The following is a 19,462-nucleotide window of genomic DNA, read 5'->3' on the forward strand; positions in this document are numbered from 1 at the left end:
CTCGGGGACCAGATATGTGTTGGTATTTCCAGTCTATTAGACCGAACATGTTAGCAAATCACTCTCTTTGAGCTCTGTTTTTGTTCTCCACCATCTCCTGAGAAAAATATTTGTCTCTTAAGATGCTAAGTGCTCCACTTTGTTCACCAGCTAGTCATTTTTTTAGCTGAAAAACAGCGACCTGCTCAAACGAGGTCGATGACAAAGTGAGAATGAATCACAATGATGAAGTTGTGGGCCATAAAACCAATGACAGGAACCAACTGAACAGAACAATACAAGTGACCCCTTTCATGTAGAAGTTGCCATGTTGCCATCCATTGTTAGTGTTAAAACATTGCTGCTTTAGCTGCTTTCAGCACATTGTCCATGAATCATATGTTAAATCTCACTTTTCTATAAAAAACATATATTAGATAAACCAAAAATACATTTGTGGTCAGTCATTAACTGTACCCATGTCCTTTGTGCAGGTACGACCAGTGGGAGGAGCCACATGATGAGTGGGATCCTGAAGAGGAAGCTTGAGGAGGGCCCGTCCCCTTACCTGTCCCTGCAGGGCTCAGATGATGATGAGGTTTCCTGCAGCGACAGCGGCAACAGCAGTGATAGTCTCAACCATCCCGTCCCCTCTGGACTGCTTGACTGTAAGATCACATTACCACACTGCTGCTGTCAGCAGCTCCAGCTGGATTGTTTTTGTACAATGTGGAGCACCGGAAAGTCTTGAGGTCACATGTAAACAGCATTTCTGTAGTGTCATTTTAACCAGGACATTTAGAAGGGCGGAATAAACTTAAAGGTGCAACACAGAAGACGTTTTTCTTTTCAAAACATTCAAAAATTAACTGAAAGTATCCACAGAGTGTGAAGAAATTAGAGTTTTGATATTATGTCAAAGATGTCGATGTATTACTTTGCAGAGACATCTAGTGAAGTTAGCATAGGGTTTTTGTCGAGGCAACTGGGAGATGCTAACTTTCTGGTTAGCCAACAAAAATACGTCATCCCTGCAGCAATCTGTTAATGTCCCACTCTATGCTGATGATACCGAGTTTTATGTCACCCAAAGACCCCGTTGTACTGCTTATGAAACAGCTAATGTGACCCTGTTAGTCAGTCCTATTTGATGTGGTATTAGCAGCAAAGTATTCTAGCTAATCTCAGTTTATGCTAATAAACTTAAGAGTAATATTATTGCAGTTATTGGTTTGGTTGGTACTCAACATGTTATGCACCTCACTGTCTCCGTCTCAGCCACTCTCCAGCAGAAGTCAAAGCGACTGCGAGGCCGTAATGTGCATTTTGAAAGCGTGACCGTCTACTACTTCAACCGGCGGCAGGGCTTCACCAGCGTGCCCACACAAGGTGGCAGCACCCTGGGGATGTCGCCACGTCACAGCGGGGTGAAGCGCTTCACCCTCAGGGAGTTCGCCATGGAGCAGAAACAGAGCCACTGGAACATGCTGAGGAATCATCTGAAAGAAGAGAAACTCAATGCCATCAAACTCAAAGTCAGTGTTTTTTGATCTTGAATTTCATACACATGTATGTTTTCAGTAAGGACATTAATAATAAATGTTCTGATGTTTTGTAGCCAGTCCTCAGAGTTTCTCAGGGTCTAAATGTGTAGGTGGGTAATTTTAATTTAACCTACTTTTTCTGTCCTCCAGCTGACTAAGAATGGCACGGTGTCATCCATGGAGGCGGATACCCTGACGCTTGACGACATCTCTGAAGACGACCTGGATGTGGACAACACAGAGGTGGATGATTATTTCTTCCTCCAGCCTCTGACTACCAGGCGGCGTCGAGCCCTTCTCCGTTCCTCGGGGGTGCGACGCATCGACGTGGAAGAGAAGCACGAGCTGCGTGCCCTTCGCATGTCCCGAGAGGAGTGTGGGTGCCGCTGCAGGGGGATATGCGACCCGGAGACCTGTGCTTGCAGCCTGGCCGGCATTAAGTGCCAGGTAAATGGAACTGTGGTGAGGCCATTCTGTAATACTCAAGTGTTGTTCATGTTTGTTTGTGCAGTAGAACTTCTTTAAAACAAACCTAGTTGTGTAAAGAAATCAGATCCTTGGAGTTAAATTTGAATGTGTCCAAAAGTAGGAATATTTCACTTATTTTTCTGCAGTGAGATTATCCCCAACATTAATCTCCTCCTAATCTCTAGAAACAGATTGTGCATATAAATGCATAATCTGGAGACAAGAGACAAGACTTTGGTTTCGAAAGTGTTCTGGTTTCTGTTTATAGTCCAAATAGGTTTGATCAGTCATGTTTGAGCGGCCTTTGGTTGCATGCAGGTAATCAGTCCAAAAGAGGTAAAACGCATCGGCCGCAATGCAATGTCCAAATCCATTTGCTTTGGTCTGACAAGGATTTAGCTTTTTATTAGCTTTTTTCAATTTATTTGCGTTCATGTGCAGATATCTGCTTATAGAGATTAGTGAAAATGGCGTCTGGACATCTCAAGTTGCTAATCAGACTGTTAACAATATAATGACCAGTGCACAGAATAGGATATCTTATATCCTATACCCAGATATCCGCTCGCTACACTGGAAGCCCTGCAATTATATACACACACATATATATATATATATAATGTTATTATGAATATTATATTGCATGTCTGCCCAAAGATCTCCCTAACAATCCTGCACACTGGACCTTTAAACGCCTCTCCCTCTGATACATGACACCTTCTCTGCACACCACTAGTCATCTTAGCCCATTTGTAGTCCAATTAATATTGAGCAGTCATGTTTGAACAGCCTTTAAAAATGGTTTTCGTTTTAGTCTCATGTACTTTTAATTCATCCTCGAGGTTCGGGAGGATTTTTTAAACCAAACACTGACAATTCATTTTATAACCCTAACATTGAGGGTAATATAACCCTTTAATCGAGCTTGTAATGCAAGTAAATCAAATGTGAGTTGAGATTTTCAGGGTGCTTAGTTGATGAAGTTCTGCTGCATTAAAGTGTTTAATTATATACATCTGACACCCACAGTGGTTTCTGCAGTTTCTCTTCAAGCATGACCAGCTGTGATTGGCAGCTGAATTCACCTTTTCGGTTACTTCTCTTCAACACCGTTGGATTTAATTAATTAATTTTTGTCCTCAGGTGGACCGCATGTCCTTCCCATGTGGCTGCACCAAAGAGGGCTGCAGCAACACGACGGGCCGCCTGGAGTTCAACCCGGTCCGGGTGCGCACCCACTTCCTGCACACCATCATGAAGCTGGAGCTGGAGAGGAGCCGCGAGGAGCAGCAGCATCATCATCAGCAGCAGCCGGAGCAGCAGCAGCAGCAGCAGCAGCAGCTTGTAACCAATGGCAACGGTTACCATGGCGACTCCTCCTTGGTCCAGCAGCAGCAGCAGCAGCCGAACCTGCAGTTTCCACTGATGAGTGGCGCGCCGCACATTCCCATAATGCACCTCCAGAACACAGGCGACACAGATTCACATCTAGATGAAGAGGAGGAAGAGGAAGAAGAAGAGGAGGAGGAGGAGGAAGACGATGAAGAGGATGATGATGAGGCTTATGAGGAAGACGAGGACGGCAGCAGCGTTTGCAGCGGCTTGTCGGACTGCAGCACGCACAGCTTAGAGACAATCGACCCCGAGGACGGAGAGGAGGACGAGGAGGATGAGGAAGATGAAGAGGATGAGGAGGACGAAGAGGAGGAGGAGGAGGAGGAGGAGGAGTGGGATTGCTCGTTGCACGGAACGGGTCCTCCGCCCTATCCGGTTCCACTGCCCTCAGTGCTGAGTTACTCCAACAACACACTCATGAGCCTCAGTAACCCCTTCCACAACACTCCCTCCATGCAGCATTATCAAATGGACAGCTCTGTGAATGACACTGCTGCTTTTCTCAGTGAAAATGTCAGCGTCACCCCCACACTCCCCACAGTAGAGACCGCACTAGAGTCCAAAATGAACACAGAACCCCTCCGCCAGACGACGCAGCAGAGCATTCCCTGCCACTTCCCCGACCCCACAGAGTCCCTGACTCTCCAAACTTGCTCACATGTAGAAACCCGTGAGAGCAGCGCTGCCCCTGCTGGCGCAGCCGAGGAACGGCAGCTCTCCACAGACCTCCAGAACAATCCAGACCATGACTCACAGACTGAGGCTTCGGCGGGGTCTCTGGAGCAGACGCAGGAGGAAATGAAGGAGGCGATACCGGAGCAACCAGGACTGCAAATGCAGGCTGAACAATCAACGAACACGTCATGCTCAGGCAGTACCTGATGATTCAGAGAGCTCAGAGAGGAATCAGTTAATAATTGGAAATCTTTATTCAAGAATTGCGACCTTCGACGACGAGTTTGATTTATTCTTGATAAGTGCACTTCCAAAGAGAGAATGAGTCACACAGGTTTTAACAGAAGGCTCAAAGAGGTGATCTAATTTTAGCCCTAAACCTTTCCAAGATTTTTGGCTTAGACAATAGACTTAAAAAACAAAGATAAAAGCTCAATAAACAGTGTTTCTGAACGTTACTTGTATAATTTACGCCCTGTTATAAAGTCTTTGATCATTACAGCATGTTTAGTGGTCGTGACAGGCATCTGTGACAAATCAAGGTTTTGAGGTGCTCGTATTGTTTCGCTTTCTTCCATTGTGCTGGTGTCTCATTGTTGCTGCTAATCGTTCTTAAATGCCTGTCTGTATAGCATGTGTTCGGTTTACGTGAGGTGTTTCAAGGCTCAACACAAACTGTAAAATGATAAAAACACATAAGTCTGTTACAATTCATACCTAAAGCCCTCCCACTCCCATGTTAGCCTTGCTAGCAGCATGGCTAGGCCAACAGGATGAATTTTAAAAACTTTGGACATCCGTTGAAGCAGCTATAATCAGTATTTTCTATCAGCAATGGATAACATGATTACATGTAAGTGAAAAGCAGTTGTCACCTGACTTTGGAGCGCGTTTTAGCTTCTTTCAGCTCATTGTTTTGGTTGTCTGGCCTGTAACTTTACTACTTTGATTCAATCATGCTGCTTTGTTTATGGCCATAACAGGCAACTGTACCCCACCTGTCCTTTACCAAATGGCAGACAAAGTTAGCAACTAGCTGGTGAACAAAGCGGAGTGTTTAGCAGCTAAAGAGGGGGCAGATGTTTCCCTCAGGAGCTGGTGGAGAACGAACACAGAGCTAAAAACAGGAGACAAAATTGGACTTATGGCCCTGAGGCGAACACAAACATGACTACATATGAATGCTAATGTTGCTCTTTAGCCATTTTAACTTATAATGTGATTATATTATCAGTATTGTGTTTACAGCTTCTGTCTGGTTTATCCAAGAAGCTAAAAAAGCAAAAAAAGTTAGCAAGTTTAACTTTTTATCATGAGGTCAAAGTTTGACTTTGACCAAATACAATCAAGCTTAGCTGTACTTTGAGTTAAGTGCTAGCTAGTTAGCTTCGTTTTTCGCTTCAGCAGACAGCTGTATTCATTGAAAATAAACCCACTGTACACTTCCTGTTTGTTCTTTGACAAATGGCAGACAGAGTTAGCAACTAGCTGGTGAGTATAGTTGAGTATTTAGCAGCTAAAGAGGCAGACATTTCCTTTAGGAGGTGGTGAAGAACAAAAACAGGAGAGAATATTGGACTTCATCAGGCAGACACAAACACGACTCCAAATGAATGCTAATGTTGCTCTTCGTCTGCTCGACAGGTTAGCCATATCAACTTAAAATCTTACATGTCGGTACAGCGTTTCTGTCTGACGCCTCAATGTAGCCAAAAAGTTAGCAAGTTTAGCTTCTCATCTAGCACCATGAAGTCAAAATTTTACTTTGTCCAATAAAATACAATCAGCCTTAGCTGTTATTTATGTTAGCTAGTGAGCAAATGTTTGCCTGCAAGGTCAATTAAGCTAGCCAACATTAACATGAGCAAGTTGGATCTGTCAGTGTTAACATGTTAGCACGCTGACGTTAGCCAGCGTTTACAGCCTGAACATGTAAAAATGCTGCTGATAAAGTATTTTGCTATAAATTTAAGGCACCTGATGCAAAATCATGACCTGCCTTTAACTTTTAAAACCGTCATTTTGACACAGCGTCTTCACATTTTGCTTCAGATGTGTCCCTCCTGTTGCCGTCTTTGTTTTCTCCACTCGGTAACGTCACTATCAGTGTCTCTTCGGTGTTAATCAGACCTTCAGCCAAAGCATTTAGCAAGATTAGAGAAACATCAGTCTATGCATGTTGTTTTATCATTTTACAGTCATGTGAACGATGTGATAAACTAGTTAAATAATTAACTTTGTCTCTCAAAACTGCCAAAACTGGGGGCCAAATATCTTTCATGTTCTTTTTAAAAAAAACAATTGTACATTTCCATGAGTGTGTGAATAAAAACCTTTTTGACATCCATCCCAGTTTTAAAGGTGGTCGTCTATTTTTCTACCAGCAGATGGCGTCTGTTGCTCAACAACCAACTTCATCCCTCCTCTCCGCTGACATCCTCCAACATCAAGGGGTTAAATCATCTTTTCTGACGTCAGTATATCTGTTGATTACATGTTTTCTGCCTCAGGACAATCTGTGACATTGCTGTTGCTCAGAACATCTCCCCCATGTCACCAAAAAGACATTACTTAAATGTGTTTTTCTCACTGAGAAAAGTCAGGCTTCCTGGAAAACGTGACATCAGCTCACACCTTTTTCCAGTCTGGGTGATGTGTCTTAACTGCTGTGTCACCCTGCCTGTCCACATTTTCATTCATGGCTCCACCAGTGCTTCCAGTTTGGGTTTTTGTTGCAGCCTCTAGAGAGCGCTGCTGAGTTGACACGGCTGTGTTTGGGTGAGGCAGAGATCAGACAGGGGCGAGAGGAGGCTCTCTATTCAGGTATAGAATACTTTCATGGCTCGTTGCGTAACCACACAACAGGCTGCAGCAGGTGAGACACAATGCAGACAAAACGTACATTCAGCCAGTGGCTCCTCTGCCGATGACGCACATGTGTACAGTATGGGCTGTATGCGAGATTTCATCTGGAACACAAGGTCACCACTTGACCTCACCCTTTACTTACATAATCAGGTGTGTGTCCACCGTGTTGGGGGTTGGAAGCAGGGAATGCCTGCCATCGAGCAAGGTATTGTGGGTAAGCAAGCTGATCAATCACAGGCAAGGGGAGCTGTAGTGCTAGGTTGCCAGGCAACAGGAAGAGAGAATCAGGGAAGCGTCTGGAGGTGGGGGGGGGCTGCCGGGTGGGGGTGGTCTCAGCTTTTCACCTCCATCTCCCCCCTCCTGTATATCCCAACACCTCCTCCTCCTCCTTCTCCCTGGATGTACGTGTCAGTCTGGCTCTTGTAGTCGACGGTACTCGATTCTGCATGATGTGGAGAAGGAACTGTGACCGCGCTGTCTCGGCTAAACGCTGAATATGTTGTTTAAACTGTCTGTTGACATTATGTTACTCATTCTCCAACAGTCTCTTCTCGTTTTAACTCAAGGTCTGCTTACTCTTTTTCTACCACAGCTTTCACCCCCATCTTGTGGCCTTTAATGCCCAGTTGACGGTTATATAATGGGCGGATGAAGACCAGCAGATGTGACTGAAAGCTATGGAAGATACTTTTTTTTCATACAAAAACTTTAAAAGGTGCAATATGCAAGAATTGGCCATCTGTCAGATTCATACTCCAGACCAACAGGGGGCAGCATATCACCAGAGTAACCGCTAACTGCTGCTAACTATAGCTGCTGTTAGCAATTGAGCTCAGTTAGCTGTGCACCGGGAGCTCAGAGCACCGGCCTGTTGCTGTTAGCATGCTAACTTCAATGAAGTATTGACATTACACTACAGTTGCAGTCATAGAAGTATTTTTTGACTAATTATATTATATTTATTGGTATTTATAGCCATTTCTTTATAACTCTTCACTGTCATTAAACATCTGATTTGACTGCTGACCATTTAATGGGCATTATCATCACAGATCTGCCCCTTATATGCCATCTAGTAAGGGCCTATAAGCCTACTAGCAGGTTCGGAAGTCCGTTAGCATCTATTCGGATGAACGATACAGCTGAAAAAAAACCCTCTAGTCTGATGGAAAACGTGGTATTTCATTTAAAACGAGAGCATTTAAACTGTAATATGTCGTCAAAAGCAGAAAATACAGAAAGTAGTTTATAAAAGTGACATGCTGTGAGTGTTAACACTAGACTAATAATAAAAATAATTAGTACATTTAATTAATTTAAGTTAATTAATGGTGTAAGACTCGTTAACGTGTGTAATCATATATCATTAGATGTGATTATACATCACAGCCATCCTATAAACTGTTAATACACGAGGTACAGCTGCTTCACGTGGTGTGTTTTTGACATATATACATTAATATTGTGCTTATATAGTGTGTTACCACCCGTTTATTAACTAGCTATATACAGGAGGTTAAAGTGTTATTGTTTACTGAGTATTCTAGTTGAACAAAGAAAAACAATCACAACATTTTGAATGTGATTTAACTCGCAAATATCTTGTATAAATAATTGTTCCACTTCACCTCCAGGCAGCGTTCACTGACCCAGTTTCCTCAGGGGGAATCTCAGCTGTCTACACTCAGTGAATTATCCTCAGGCTGAAAACAGACCATCATCTCGCCGGCTAAGTATCTGTTTAACCCTCGTTGAATATGCAGAGCCACTCGCCTCCTTCCATCACGTCTCCAGCACCCCACAATGAACGCATACTGCATGCAGAATATGCTTCCCAAAATAGGTTTTATTTTGGAAAATCTAGATTTTTTTGTGTTTTGTTGCCACATCTTTGGTTATAACAAAAAAACAAAAAAACAAAAAGTCACTTGTCACATTTTTGCAAATCGATACATAGTTTAGTGTAACATGTACTTGAACCACATGAATGATCCTGTTCAGTGTTAAGCAATCATACTTCAGGTTCAGATCACAGAGCAAAGACCGGGATGTCACTCACACAGAGAAACCTTTTGAATCATCAAACAAAGACCGGCTGCAAAGGAAAAACGGAGAAAATAAACAAGCATTTACAAAAAATATGTCCTTTATTCTTTTGGCTTTAAAATTATATTACCATATGAGCGGACAGTAGTCACTTCTTGCATGCAGTTCACTAAAACACTACAAGCGCAATGAGAGATGGCTACTGATTGCTTCATGGTTCCTATCTACAGATATGGGGGGAGGGGGGACCATACATGTGTTTCGTCATGTGTTACAGTGCAGAAAGGAAAAGTCCTAGAAAAAATTGTAAATCAAAATCCGAAGACTGGCAAAATGCACTCATATCTACAGTAAAAATGTTATTTATAATCGGTGGAACACAAGCAACCCGCAGACCCCAGTTGCACACTCGCTCCCACGAAAGAGATAGATGCTTACATTCTCGCAGTCTCACCGTCTTAACAAATACACACACGGACGTACAAATACAAACACACTCCAGCTGTCTCGCACACACTTTACATGTATGACCGCCACACGTGGTATTACATAGCAGTGGGGATTAAAAAGTGCTCTTACATCAAATGTAAGTGTGATGCATACTGTGGGCCCAAATAGCTATTTTATTTACAAACCAAACCACTACATTAAAACCACTCGCTTCTCAATTTTAAACAACATGAATGTCGTACAAACATATGTGATATTATAACCTTTAAATGTGATATATTGTCACGTTCTAGCTTGAGAGAAGTTAGAAAGATTGACATTTTTCTTTTTAGTATATTTCATTACTTAAGATATTTTCTTTACAAGAGCTCCGGGAGATGTGTGGAGGGGGAGGGGGAGGGGAACAAACGCATTAGAGGGGGAACTTTGCAATATGGCGGCGGATGAATGAATTATGAATGTTACTTTAAAGTAAAAGTTGTGAGATTTTGGGAAAACATTTTCTTGAAGAGTCAGTTGATAAAATTGATACCGTGTGTGTACGTTAGCTAACCACAAAGCTACAGCCAGGAGTCAGTTAGCTTAGCCTAGCCTGACATTGGGAGCAGGGGGAAACAGGTTTTAAAAATATCCCTTAAGCTTTCTAATAAACATTTTGACTCACATTTGTTAAATCAGCACAAATATCAAGATGTAAAAACAACAAGTTGGGGTTTTATGAGTGGTTACGTTCCTAAACTATACTTCTTATTTGCAGCAGTAAATTAATGTCTGTAAAGCTAACGCTGCTACTTTCACTGTAAGCTAACGATAGATTCAGACATTTTCTCAAGCTTTTAAAACAACTGGAATAATGCAAGCTTTGTTTTTACGTTAGCTAACTGTGGAGCTAGTCGATTAGCTTAGCCTGTGTTAACATTGTTTAATTTACTGCTAAACATGTAGCATTTTTTGACTTCTTGGCTCACAACAGGTGATTACAGAGCTAAATTGAATCTTTAAGATTTTATTTGTAATTTTTTAGTTGATTGCAAGTGATGAACTAGCTAAACTATCGAGCTAAACTTAATAAGTAGGATGTGATACTGGATTTTGGGTTCGATAAAAAGCTATCACCCTAATATATTTCACAGACTGGTATCAGATCTGTACTCGATATCAGCCGATACTCTGATTTTGAGTATCAGAATCGATATTTGGGGAGTCAGATCGGTGCATCCCTCTGTGCAACTCCCTGTTAAACAACAACTTGTCACTTTTGTACATTTGGGTTTTTGTATGGATTAAAGAAACGAGATACAGCATGTTAATTAGTGAGCTTTACAGGTGCTGGTATGCAGATTGTTGAGCTTGTTCAGTATTTAAGAGCTAAGACAAGCTAACGATCTCCTCGCTATAGCTTCATAACGAAAGGACAGACATAAGAGTGGTATCAATCTTCTCATCTAACTCTGAAAAAAAGGGAAAATATTTCCCAAAATGTCAAGAAATTCTTTAAATGTGTCTCATTCCTTGCATACATTCAGCTTCTCTGTATTTAGAGACTTGTATTTTATATTAAAAAGGGGAGACGGCCGTCCAGATGAAGCACAATCACACACCAGTGAGTACAATGAATTTACCCATCGCACTTCAGCGGCTGGCTTTGTGTTTCAGCTCTCTGTGTACTGTATGAACTAAGAGCTTTTCTGGCACTGATCCTGCACTGTACGAGTTTCAGACGGTGGTTGTAGTTTCCAGCATTAACTTTTGTCTGCCCTTGGTGATTTTTACAACAGTGAAAGCAGTGGACACATTCTCACGATAATGACACAAAAAAGTAGAAAACATTCTTTCTCATTAAAAAAGAAACCTTGTAACCAAAAATATGAACCAAAAAAATAATGCAGAGTACTTGTTAAGTGATACAGCGATTGTTAAATTCAAGACACTGGATTTATAGTAGTAGCAGCAGCACTAGCTACAGACAACTTAACAGTACACTCAAGTGTGTCAGATAGTAACAACAACCAATAGGAAAATCACAAGCGTTTTGCAGAGAGGCTTTTCCATGTTCCAGACAATCCCTGGCAGTGTCTGCTGGATCATTTGTTTCCCCTCTGAAAGGACCCCATGTATTCACATATGACACGACAGCACTCCATTTTTAGGCCTACCTGGCGTCGCACTCGTCACCTCTGGACAATCAACACACAAGCGCACATCTACTGTATCTACCCCCGTTAGAAGCTGTAAACAAATTTCCCTCATGTCTCTGATGCATTTTAGATTTTTTGTTCCTTTTTTAAAAAGTCTATTTCTTTCTGTCTTTCAAGTCTTTCCCTTTGTTTTCTTTTTCTCTATTTTCTTTCTCGTATTTGTCTTTGTCCGATTTCGTCACACTGTTGTAGGATGGCGGGGAGGCCGTGGAGGGCGTCATGTCCATTTTGTCCGAGGTGGAGTTCTCCGTGAACTTGCTGATGACCATCACGTCCTTGTCGGGGTCGCGGATGCCCTCCTTCAGCTTCTCCTTATAGAGGGCGGAGGCTTTCTTCATGGCCAGGCGGATCATGTAGCGGCGGAAGGATCTCTGGATGATTATGGCCGACATGTCCTCCTGTTTGCGGCGGAGGGTGGTGGTGATGGGCTCGTAAGACACCTTAGAGGGGTTGGAGGCCATGAAGCGCTCCTCCATCTGCCCGCGCAGCACGTCCATTTCGCCGCCTTCGCCCAACACTCGCTTGGTGAAGGCGAACAGGATGTCGAGGCAGTGGATGCGCTCGCCGCTCACCATTGGCAGGTCCATGGAGATGAGCTGGATCATGTTCGGCTTGGGCATGCGCAGCGGTGGATCCAGAGCATCTGCAAAGTCAGAGAGCTTGCTGTACTCCATGAACTGAGTGGCGTCGGGGTCGAAGCGCTCCCACACTTCGTAGAACATCTCAAAGTCATCCTCGCTCAGCGGCTCGGCGCTCTCCTCCGTCGCCACGCTGAAGTTCTCTAAGATGACGGCGATGTACATGTTGACCACGATGAGGAAGCAGATGATGATGTAGCTGACGAAGAAGAAGATGCCCACTGATGGGTTGCCGCAGTTGCCTTTGTAATAGTTCCCCGGGTGCTCCATCTGGCTGTCGCAGTCCGGCTCCCTCTTGTTCAGTATGGGCGCCAGCAGGCCGTCCCACCCCCCCGAGGTGGTGATCTGAAACAAACAGATCATGCTGTTCCCGAACGTCTCGAAATTGAACATGTCGTCGATTCCTGACTCGCGTTTCACGTAGGCAAAGTTGGACATGCCGAAGATGGCGTAGATGAACATGACCAGGAAGAGTAGGAGGCCGATGTTGAAGAGGGCGGGGAGTGACATCATCAAGGCGAAGAGAAGCGTCCGGATGCCTTTGGCACCTTTGATAAGGCGAAGGATTCGGCCTATCCTGGCCAGACGGATCACTCGGAACAGTGTGGGAGACACAAAGTACTTCTCGATAACTTCAGACAAAAACATACCTGCAAAAGCACAAAATAAGACATTCAGCTCACAGTTTTACGATTCATCTACAAGAAAGCTGGCGCACCGCAGACATCTCCTTACCTACAATGGACAGGATCACCACCACAAAGTCAAATATATTCCAACCGATGGTGAAGTAATAGTGACGCAGCGAGATCATCTTCAGCACACACTCGCCGGTGAAGAGCACAATGAAGACCAGGTTGATCCAGTAGAGGATGTTGTCCATATCCTTCGTCTGGTCGTCCGTCTCCACCATCATGGTCACCATGTTAAGGCAGATGAGGATCATGATCACGATGTCGAAGGCCTGCTTCGTGATGCAGTCGAACACGCAACCTTGAAATGCATTCTGAGGGCGGGGGAGGAAACAAGAGAGTCATTTAACTCTGTACTTACTTACTGCATATTCCATTATAACAACTGAGTGAGTGGAGCCCACAGTCGGAGCACTCAGAGTCTTACTGTGGGCCGAGGTATAGGTTTTTGTGGTTTCTTGGAGCCGAGCTTCTTCATGGCGTTGTAGTATTTCTTCTGTTCTTCTGTCATGAAGATGTCCTGACCTCCAAAGTAAAGGGAGCCCGACAAAAACTGGTTATAACCATGAACACATTTTACATTTACATTTTATAAAGCAGTGCGAACAATAAAATAGCCAGCTGGGATCAATATCTCTGAAGCGCAGAGGGTATAAAACGATTGCCAGAGGAAGAGTCCGAGGTTCTGAAACTGAAGAAGGAAACTGTTCCTTCAGTTGAATATTTGCTTGCTCTCGTCGGCTGATGGTAAACTAATCCTTTGGTGTTGTTCAGACAAAACTTAAAAATGTTATTTTGCTCATTAGAATACTGTGATGGAGGTAGAAGTCCTTGTGTGCCCATATATGCGCTGCACAATCGATAGGCCTACGTATGTTTTGGCGTGAAGTGTGTCTAACAGCAGTGGGATCCTTTAAAAGGACACACAACAGACAACAACCACACCTGCAGGAAGCTCCTTCTTTTATTTCATGGTTTTATCCGCATGTGTTTTTTTCCCCTCATTACTTTATTCAACTAGGGGCAGGGTCACACAGTCGCCGTCACTATGCTCTCGTTAATCAAAGAAGTGAATCCCCCTCACGGTATCACACGCGAGGCGAACATGACACTCTCAGCGCGGCTCACTGAGTGTATGATGCGTGTCTGGAGGCAGGACTGGTGTCAACACTGAACAGCATCTGTGTGACGCTGTGGCTGCGGGGCTGCTGAACAACACACAAACACACTGATACAGCGTCTCAGTCGGTACGTCAGTCATCAGCGCACAGCAAACACAGTGCAAACCCCCTCTCTCCCCCTCCTCCCCCTCCTGGGCGTCGCCAATCCCACTTGTTAGCGCTTGGTTGAATGGAGGGCTCATTTCCAGACTACATTTACTGTGACACCGCATGTGTGTGTGCGAATGCAGGCAGGGTGTTTCTCAGTGACTCATGCACCCTCAGTAATCCTTGGCAGCAGCAGGTCCTCTCCCTGCTACAGATAATCATTATTCTGGAGCTCGGCTCTTTCTTTAACACAGCTGAGGGTCTGCTTTGGCTGAACCTGTGAACCTTCAGTAGCTTTGTGATTCGAAGGCAACACTGGGTTTTTATGTCTTTTGTGGCGCAGGGGATTAACTCCCCCCAGAAAATCTAATTCAAGGAGAAAGAGTGGATTCCTGCACACACTTTTCACCTCTGCATCGATAGATTCATCAAAAAGGTCGACATTTCCGTCACAAAGTCGTTTCAAAGGTGTTTCTTTGTGAGTGTGTGGGTGCATTCACTCTTTCACAGTGACTTTGTACTCAGACTAGGCTTGTACTTGGCACAGTGTGACACAGGACTGCTACCTGTTCCACTGCAGTAATGACGAGCAGAACCAAAGCTGTGTGTCAACATTAATAACAGCCAGCATGGCGGAGCAACAACCTGGGATTTCGTCTTTACTTTGAAACATTATTGTCTCTACAAAAGGCTCCAGTTTGGACCGGGCGATACATTGAATTAATTCTCTTCATTTAATGTCTAAATTAAAGTCATAAAGAAAGAAGATGCTAATTGGCTATATTTTGGGATGCACTGATAAACTTAACAGCTAAATTTTTCCTAAAATTAGTATTTTTTAGATTTTTTATCCCAGATCTGTTTCACTTTATGAATACATAATTACATAATAATTGCATCAGCAGTCGGAGGAGACTATTAAGATGTTACAGGAACGCAATATTTTGCATTTTCATTCCCGTCCTCAACACTCCAGCAGGATTGCCCATCGCAGTTTACATTATCTGATAGGGACTGTTACTAAATGCAACTTATCTTCTTCTTCTGCTGGTTGAAGTTGTCGATGATGACACCGATGAACAGGTTGAGGGTGAAGAAGGAGCCGAAGATGATGAAGATGACGAAGTAGAGGTACATGTACAAGTTCACTTCATATTCAGGCTGATCTTCCAACTAGAACAAACAATGCAGATCACAATAAAACAGTTACCGGCTTTCATAACAGAAATGAGCTGGGTTGTGAAGGCAAACTACAGATCCCTCTGTTAGGCACAAAGACACTTACATCTCGAGAGTCCACGGCTGCGTACATGATGTCCATCCAACCCTTAAACGTTGCCTGAGAGCAAATGAGAGACTTGTCAGTGTGGGTGGTGTTGGGGGCTCAAATAACCCTCCTCACAACCTCAATCATCTGATTCAAGTTAAACTGCTTGGCTGTCATTTAGTGAGTACAGTGTGTTATGTTGGTCCTTAATTTGGTACCTCATTACAACAATAATACAAGATATTATTTGCTAAAGTAGTGCCCTGCTTCTGATTTTGGGTTTTGTATATATTTATTTCTATTTTACTCTTACTTACTGTCGTAAAATCTATGTGTGTACATATTTGGTGACCCATTTTAGCATTTGACACTTTTATTTTTTATCTGTGTGCATGCATTAAGGTGGACAATCAAAGCAGCACTATGTAATGCAGGAAGGAAAACTCTTAAAGTGATTCTGAAGAAAGGTAGCTGGTTTCTCATTCTCATTCTCAGGTCGTCAAATATTTGCCTGTAAACATAAATCCTACAGGTTTTCCATATTTTGAGTTTAATCCCGACTGTAAAATAATCTCTGAAAGCCATTTTTAAGTAATAGGCAGACTCATAAATTCATTTGTTTTCTATGACTGCATATAAATATTGATTTTGCAGTGATTATCTGATGTTTATCTGATGATTATCTGCTCTTTACTGTGTCAATTTGTAAGGAGAATAAAAATCTACTCAGTGACAAAACTGGAAGCTGGAGAGTTCAAATCCTAAATACTCCTCTTCTATATAAGCAAACTTTCACATTTTTGTCTTCATAATGCCGCCTGTGCCGCGGAGACTAAACTCACCACTTGCAGCAGAGCCAGATATCCGGCCCCGACGTTGTCAAAGTTGATTTTGACATTCTTCCAGCGAGCGCTGTCATTTATCAAATTCAGGCATTCAGACATGTTGTTGACGACGCTGATGGGGAAGACCTCATCGTTGGTGGTGTTGACACAGTAGTAGTACTTCCCTGCGAACAGGTTGACGCCCATGATGCTGAAGATGAGCCAGAAGATGAGGCAGACCAGCAGCACGTTCATGATGGAGGGGATGGCCCCCAGCAGAGCGTTCACCACAACCTGGGGAGGTCGAAGCACACGGTTAAACTCAGCACTCTCCTGCCGGTCATTCTGAGGTCTCTGCTTGCCAAAACAGAGAGGCTGTTTGATTTAGATAAGTGGCAATTACATCTAATCACTTAACTCTTAACCTGATCTGATTGAGCTCGGGAGGCAGATGCTACGACTTTCAGAACAAGAGCCAAGACTGATTTAAAAATTCATAGCGTTCCTGTATTATTCAAAGCTGTATTTAATATGTAATGTCTGCACACACAAAGCTCTTAACACCATCTACAAAGAGAATTTAACAACATGACAGTTGGAAAGGAGGAAGTGGACAGGTGAAAAAGTTAACATTTGATAGGTAAAAAAGCAAAACAGAAAAAAACCTTAGAGAGGCAGGATGAAGTCACAACATTTTGTTTGACTGTAAATGAAAAAGACACACAACAAAGAAAAAAATTACAGGTCAAAGGCACCACACAAGCAACGTCAGAAAACAATGCCTCAGAACAGCTATATACAGTAATCCATTGACACAATGTGAAGAAAGTCATGCAGATAGAAGAAGTACAGTGTTGAATTGCAAAGAAAAGATCACTCTATATAGAGGCTGTAATAAACATGCAGTCAACAGTCAGGCTAACGCGATAAAACCATTAAAATGACATCAAACATTAACTCAGAGGAATAAAACTGGAAATATGTATTATTGTGGGGCATCGTCATGTCAAACTAAATAATGCTAGAAGTTGCCTAGTTAGCTTAAAGGGGCAGTATGTATTTTTGGAGAAGAAATTCAAATTCAGAAGTTTAATATTGACAATATTAATGTGGTTATAATACAAACTCAGTTCCATAACTGAATAAACAAGCTGTTCTCAGAGGAAAATAAGGTCCGCAGAACACTGTTTGAAGCTGGAAAGGTGGCAGGGTCCGCCACATATAGACAAAGTAGTATTTAGTTTGTTTAAGTATAAAAAACAGTCAATGAAGATCTTTCTCCTCTGATAATCGGATCTTCTACATAATGCACCTTTAACTTTCTGGAAAATGCTTAAAAGTGATTTAAGCTAATCTAAGATATTCCACAGGTATACTGGTTTCCAGCTTGCTGACAAACACTCCTTTTGTGTCGTTGTTATCCAAGATGTCCTTACCCTCATGCCCTCAAACCGAGACAGCGCCCTCAGGGGCCGAAGGGCTCTCAGTGTCCTCAGAGATTTGATGGCTGTGAGCTCAGAGTAGCCGAGAGCATTAGCTACAAGGCTGACAAGGGACACCTGAGAGAAGATAAAGACAGAGAAAGGCAGGGTGAAAGGTGAGAAATGAAAAAGGTACTTCTGCAAAGAAACCCTGAGTGTTTGAACAAGATGGATCATTTGGCATGAATGATTAGTCTGCACTCAATTAAAGAGATAATCTTGAATTTAACTGTTTAAAAATGAATTAGAAAGCATCACCAAAAACTGAGAATTTCAGATAAAGAAATGTGACGGTAGCAGAGGACATTGGGAAATATGCTTATTTGCTTTTTTTTACCTATAGTTAGCTTAGCATATTAGGACTGGAAGCAGATGGAATCACCTCAACTGGCTCTCTCTAAAACTCAGTGATAAACACTTCATTACACTTCACTTCATATTGTTTCTATCTTCTTTCTTATTTATACACAAAATAGTGCTTGAGCTTTAGAGGTGCTGGTAGCCACATTTCTATTTTAGCTTTCTTTAAAATTCCAGGTTAGCTGTTTCCCCCTGCTTCCCTTCTTCATGCTAAGCTAAGCTAATCGAATATACATTAGATGGTGTGGTATCTCCTGTATCTTCTCATTTAACACTTTCAAGTTCTCGAAAAGTCAATCGCAAAGTCTAAATTATCTTTGTATGGACTGAATATACATACGTCTACAATGAGGAAGTCGAGCCAGCACCAGGCGTTGGTGAAGTACTTGACAAAGCCGTATGCCACCCACTTCAACAGCATCTCCAGGATGAAAATGTAAGTGAAGACCTTGTCTGCGTACTCCAGCATTGTTTTGATGGTCCTCCGCTGCTCAATGTAAATGTCCTCAAATGCCTACACACAAAGCAATAAATAAAGATTGATGGAGGAAACAAGCACCTGAAGGCAACACAGGTGAGAAAATACAAACTCTGCTCAGCAAAACCTACTGTTAATAATGCAAGAAAACATTTTGTTAAATGCACATGCAATGATACAAAAAACACGTACCAGTGCTCCACTGCTGAGCAGAATCATGAATATGATGAAGGATTCAAACCAGTTGTGCTCCACTATGATAAAGCAGGTTTTCCTGAGATTCCACCAGCTCTTATAATGTGCTGCCTCCTCATTGATCTGGCAGCACTGGAACCTGCGTACACAGCCTGTAGGGATGTAAAGAAATGACCACAGGAGTTATTATGGGGTTCATGTTGACTAAAGGTGAAGGTATGATTAAACCAAAACAAATCTCTCTTCCTCTTGTCCTTTATTATTAATCGCTGAGTTTGTTTCCAGTACATATAACTCAACAAAAAGTAGTTATTGTGATAGACCTACTAACCCATTTCAGGTCCTCAATCGTCAACATTGTGTTTGTATTTCACACTCTGCAGAGGTATTTGTAGGTTGTGGAGGTGTGTCGGACTACATGTCAGGTTACATTACAAACCCAGACAATCCCACAGACTACTTCTCCTTTTGTCCTGCTGAGCATTTGGATTCACTGTCACTCAGCGGTGAGTATGCACACCGGTGCTAAGCACAAGCAGTTAACGCGATGTACTCTATGTCTTGAAATGTGCTGTTGGAAGCAATTCATCCCCCACCTTTCTCGCTCTGTCCCACTTTCCCACTTCCCATCATCCT

The 19,462-nt window shown here is 42.8% G+C and overlaps 2 protein-coding genes across 12 annotated transcripts in view; one reads left to right on the forward strand and one right to left on the reverse strand.

Annotated features, from left to right (window-relative positions):
• Positions 1-496: 496 nt before the first annotated feature.
• LOC140992453 (uncharacterized) lies at positions 497-4,268 on the forward strand. The gene is made up of 4 exons (XM_073462750.1): positions 497-647; positions 1,258-1,514; positions 1,674-1,985; positions 3,135-4,268. Exons 1-4 carry the CDS (start codon positions 497-499, stop codon positions 4,266-4,268), a joined length of 1,854 nt encoding a protein of 617 aa, XP_073318851.1.
• A 7,450-nt stretch (positions 4,269-11,718) lies between these two features.
• Positions 11,719-19,462, reverse strand: part of scn1lab (sodium channel, voltage-gated, type I like, alpha b) — a 28,406-nt gene continuing 20,662 nt past the window's right edge. For all 11 annotated transcript variants that reach the window (XM_073495504.1, XM_073495496.1, XM_073495498.1 and 8 more), the window contains 9 exons: positions 18,824-18,978; positions 18,494-18,667; positions 17,749-17,871; positions 16,331-16,606; positions 15,507-15,560; positions 15,257-15,394; positions 13,381-13,485; positions 12,997-13,267; positions 11,719-12,911 (listed from right to left, as the gene is read on the reverse strand). In XM_073495504.1, coding sequence (XP_073351605.1) covers positions 11,719-12,911; positions 12,997-13,267; positions 13,381-13,485; positions 15,257-15,394; positions 15,507-15,560; positions 16,331-16,606; positions 17,749-17,871; positions 18,494-18,667; positions 18,824-18,978 — 2,489 coding nt within the window. The remainder of the gene's footprint in view (positions 12,912-12,996; positions 13,268-13,380; positions 13,486-15,256; positions 15,395-15,506; positions 15,561-16,330; positions 16,607-17,748; positions 17,872-18,493; positions 18,668-18,823; positions 18,979-19,462) is intronic.

Source organism: Pagrus major, chromosome 24 (genome assembly GCF_040436345.1).
Source record: "Pagrus major chromosome 24, Pma_NU_1.0".
NCBI lineage: Eukaryota > Metazoa > Chordata > Actinopteri > Spariformes > Sparidae > Pagrus > Pagrus major.

Bases quoted from the DNA above. Each gene is read 5' to 3' on its own strand.
- LOC140992453 (XM_073462750.1), top strand. From the start codon at position 497: ATGATGAGTGGGATCCTGAAGAGGAAGCTTGAGGAGGGCCCGTCCCCT. The intron at 648-1,257 runs GTAAGATCACAT...TCTCCGTCTCAG, and splicing joins CCCCTCTGGACTGCTTGACT to CCACTCTCCAGCAGAAGTCA. The intron at 1,515-1,673 runs GTCAGTGTTTTT...TCTGTCCTCCAG, and splicing joins TCAATGCCATCAAACTCAAA to CTGACTAAGAATGGCACGGT.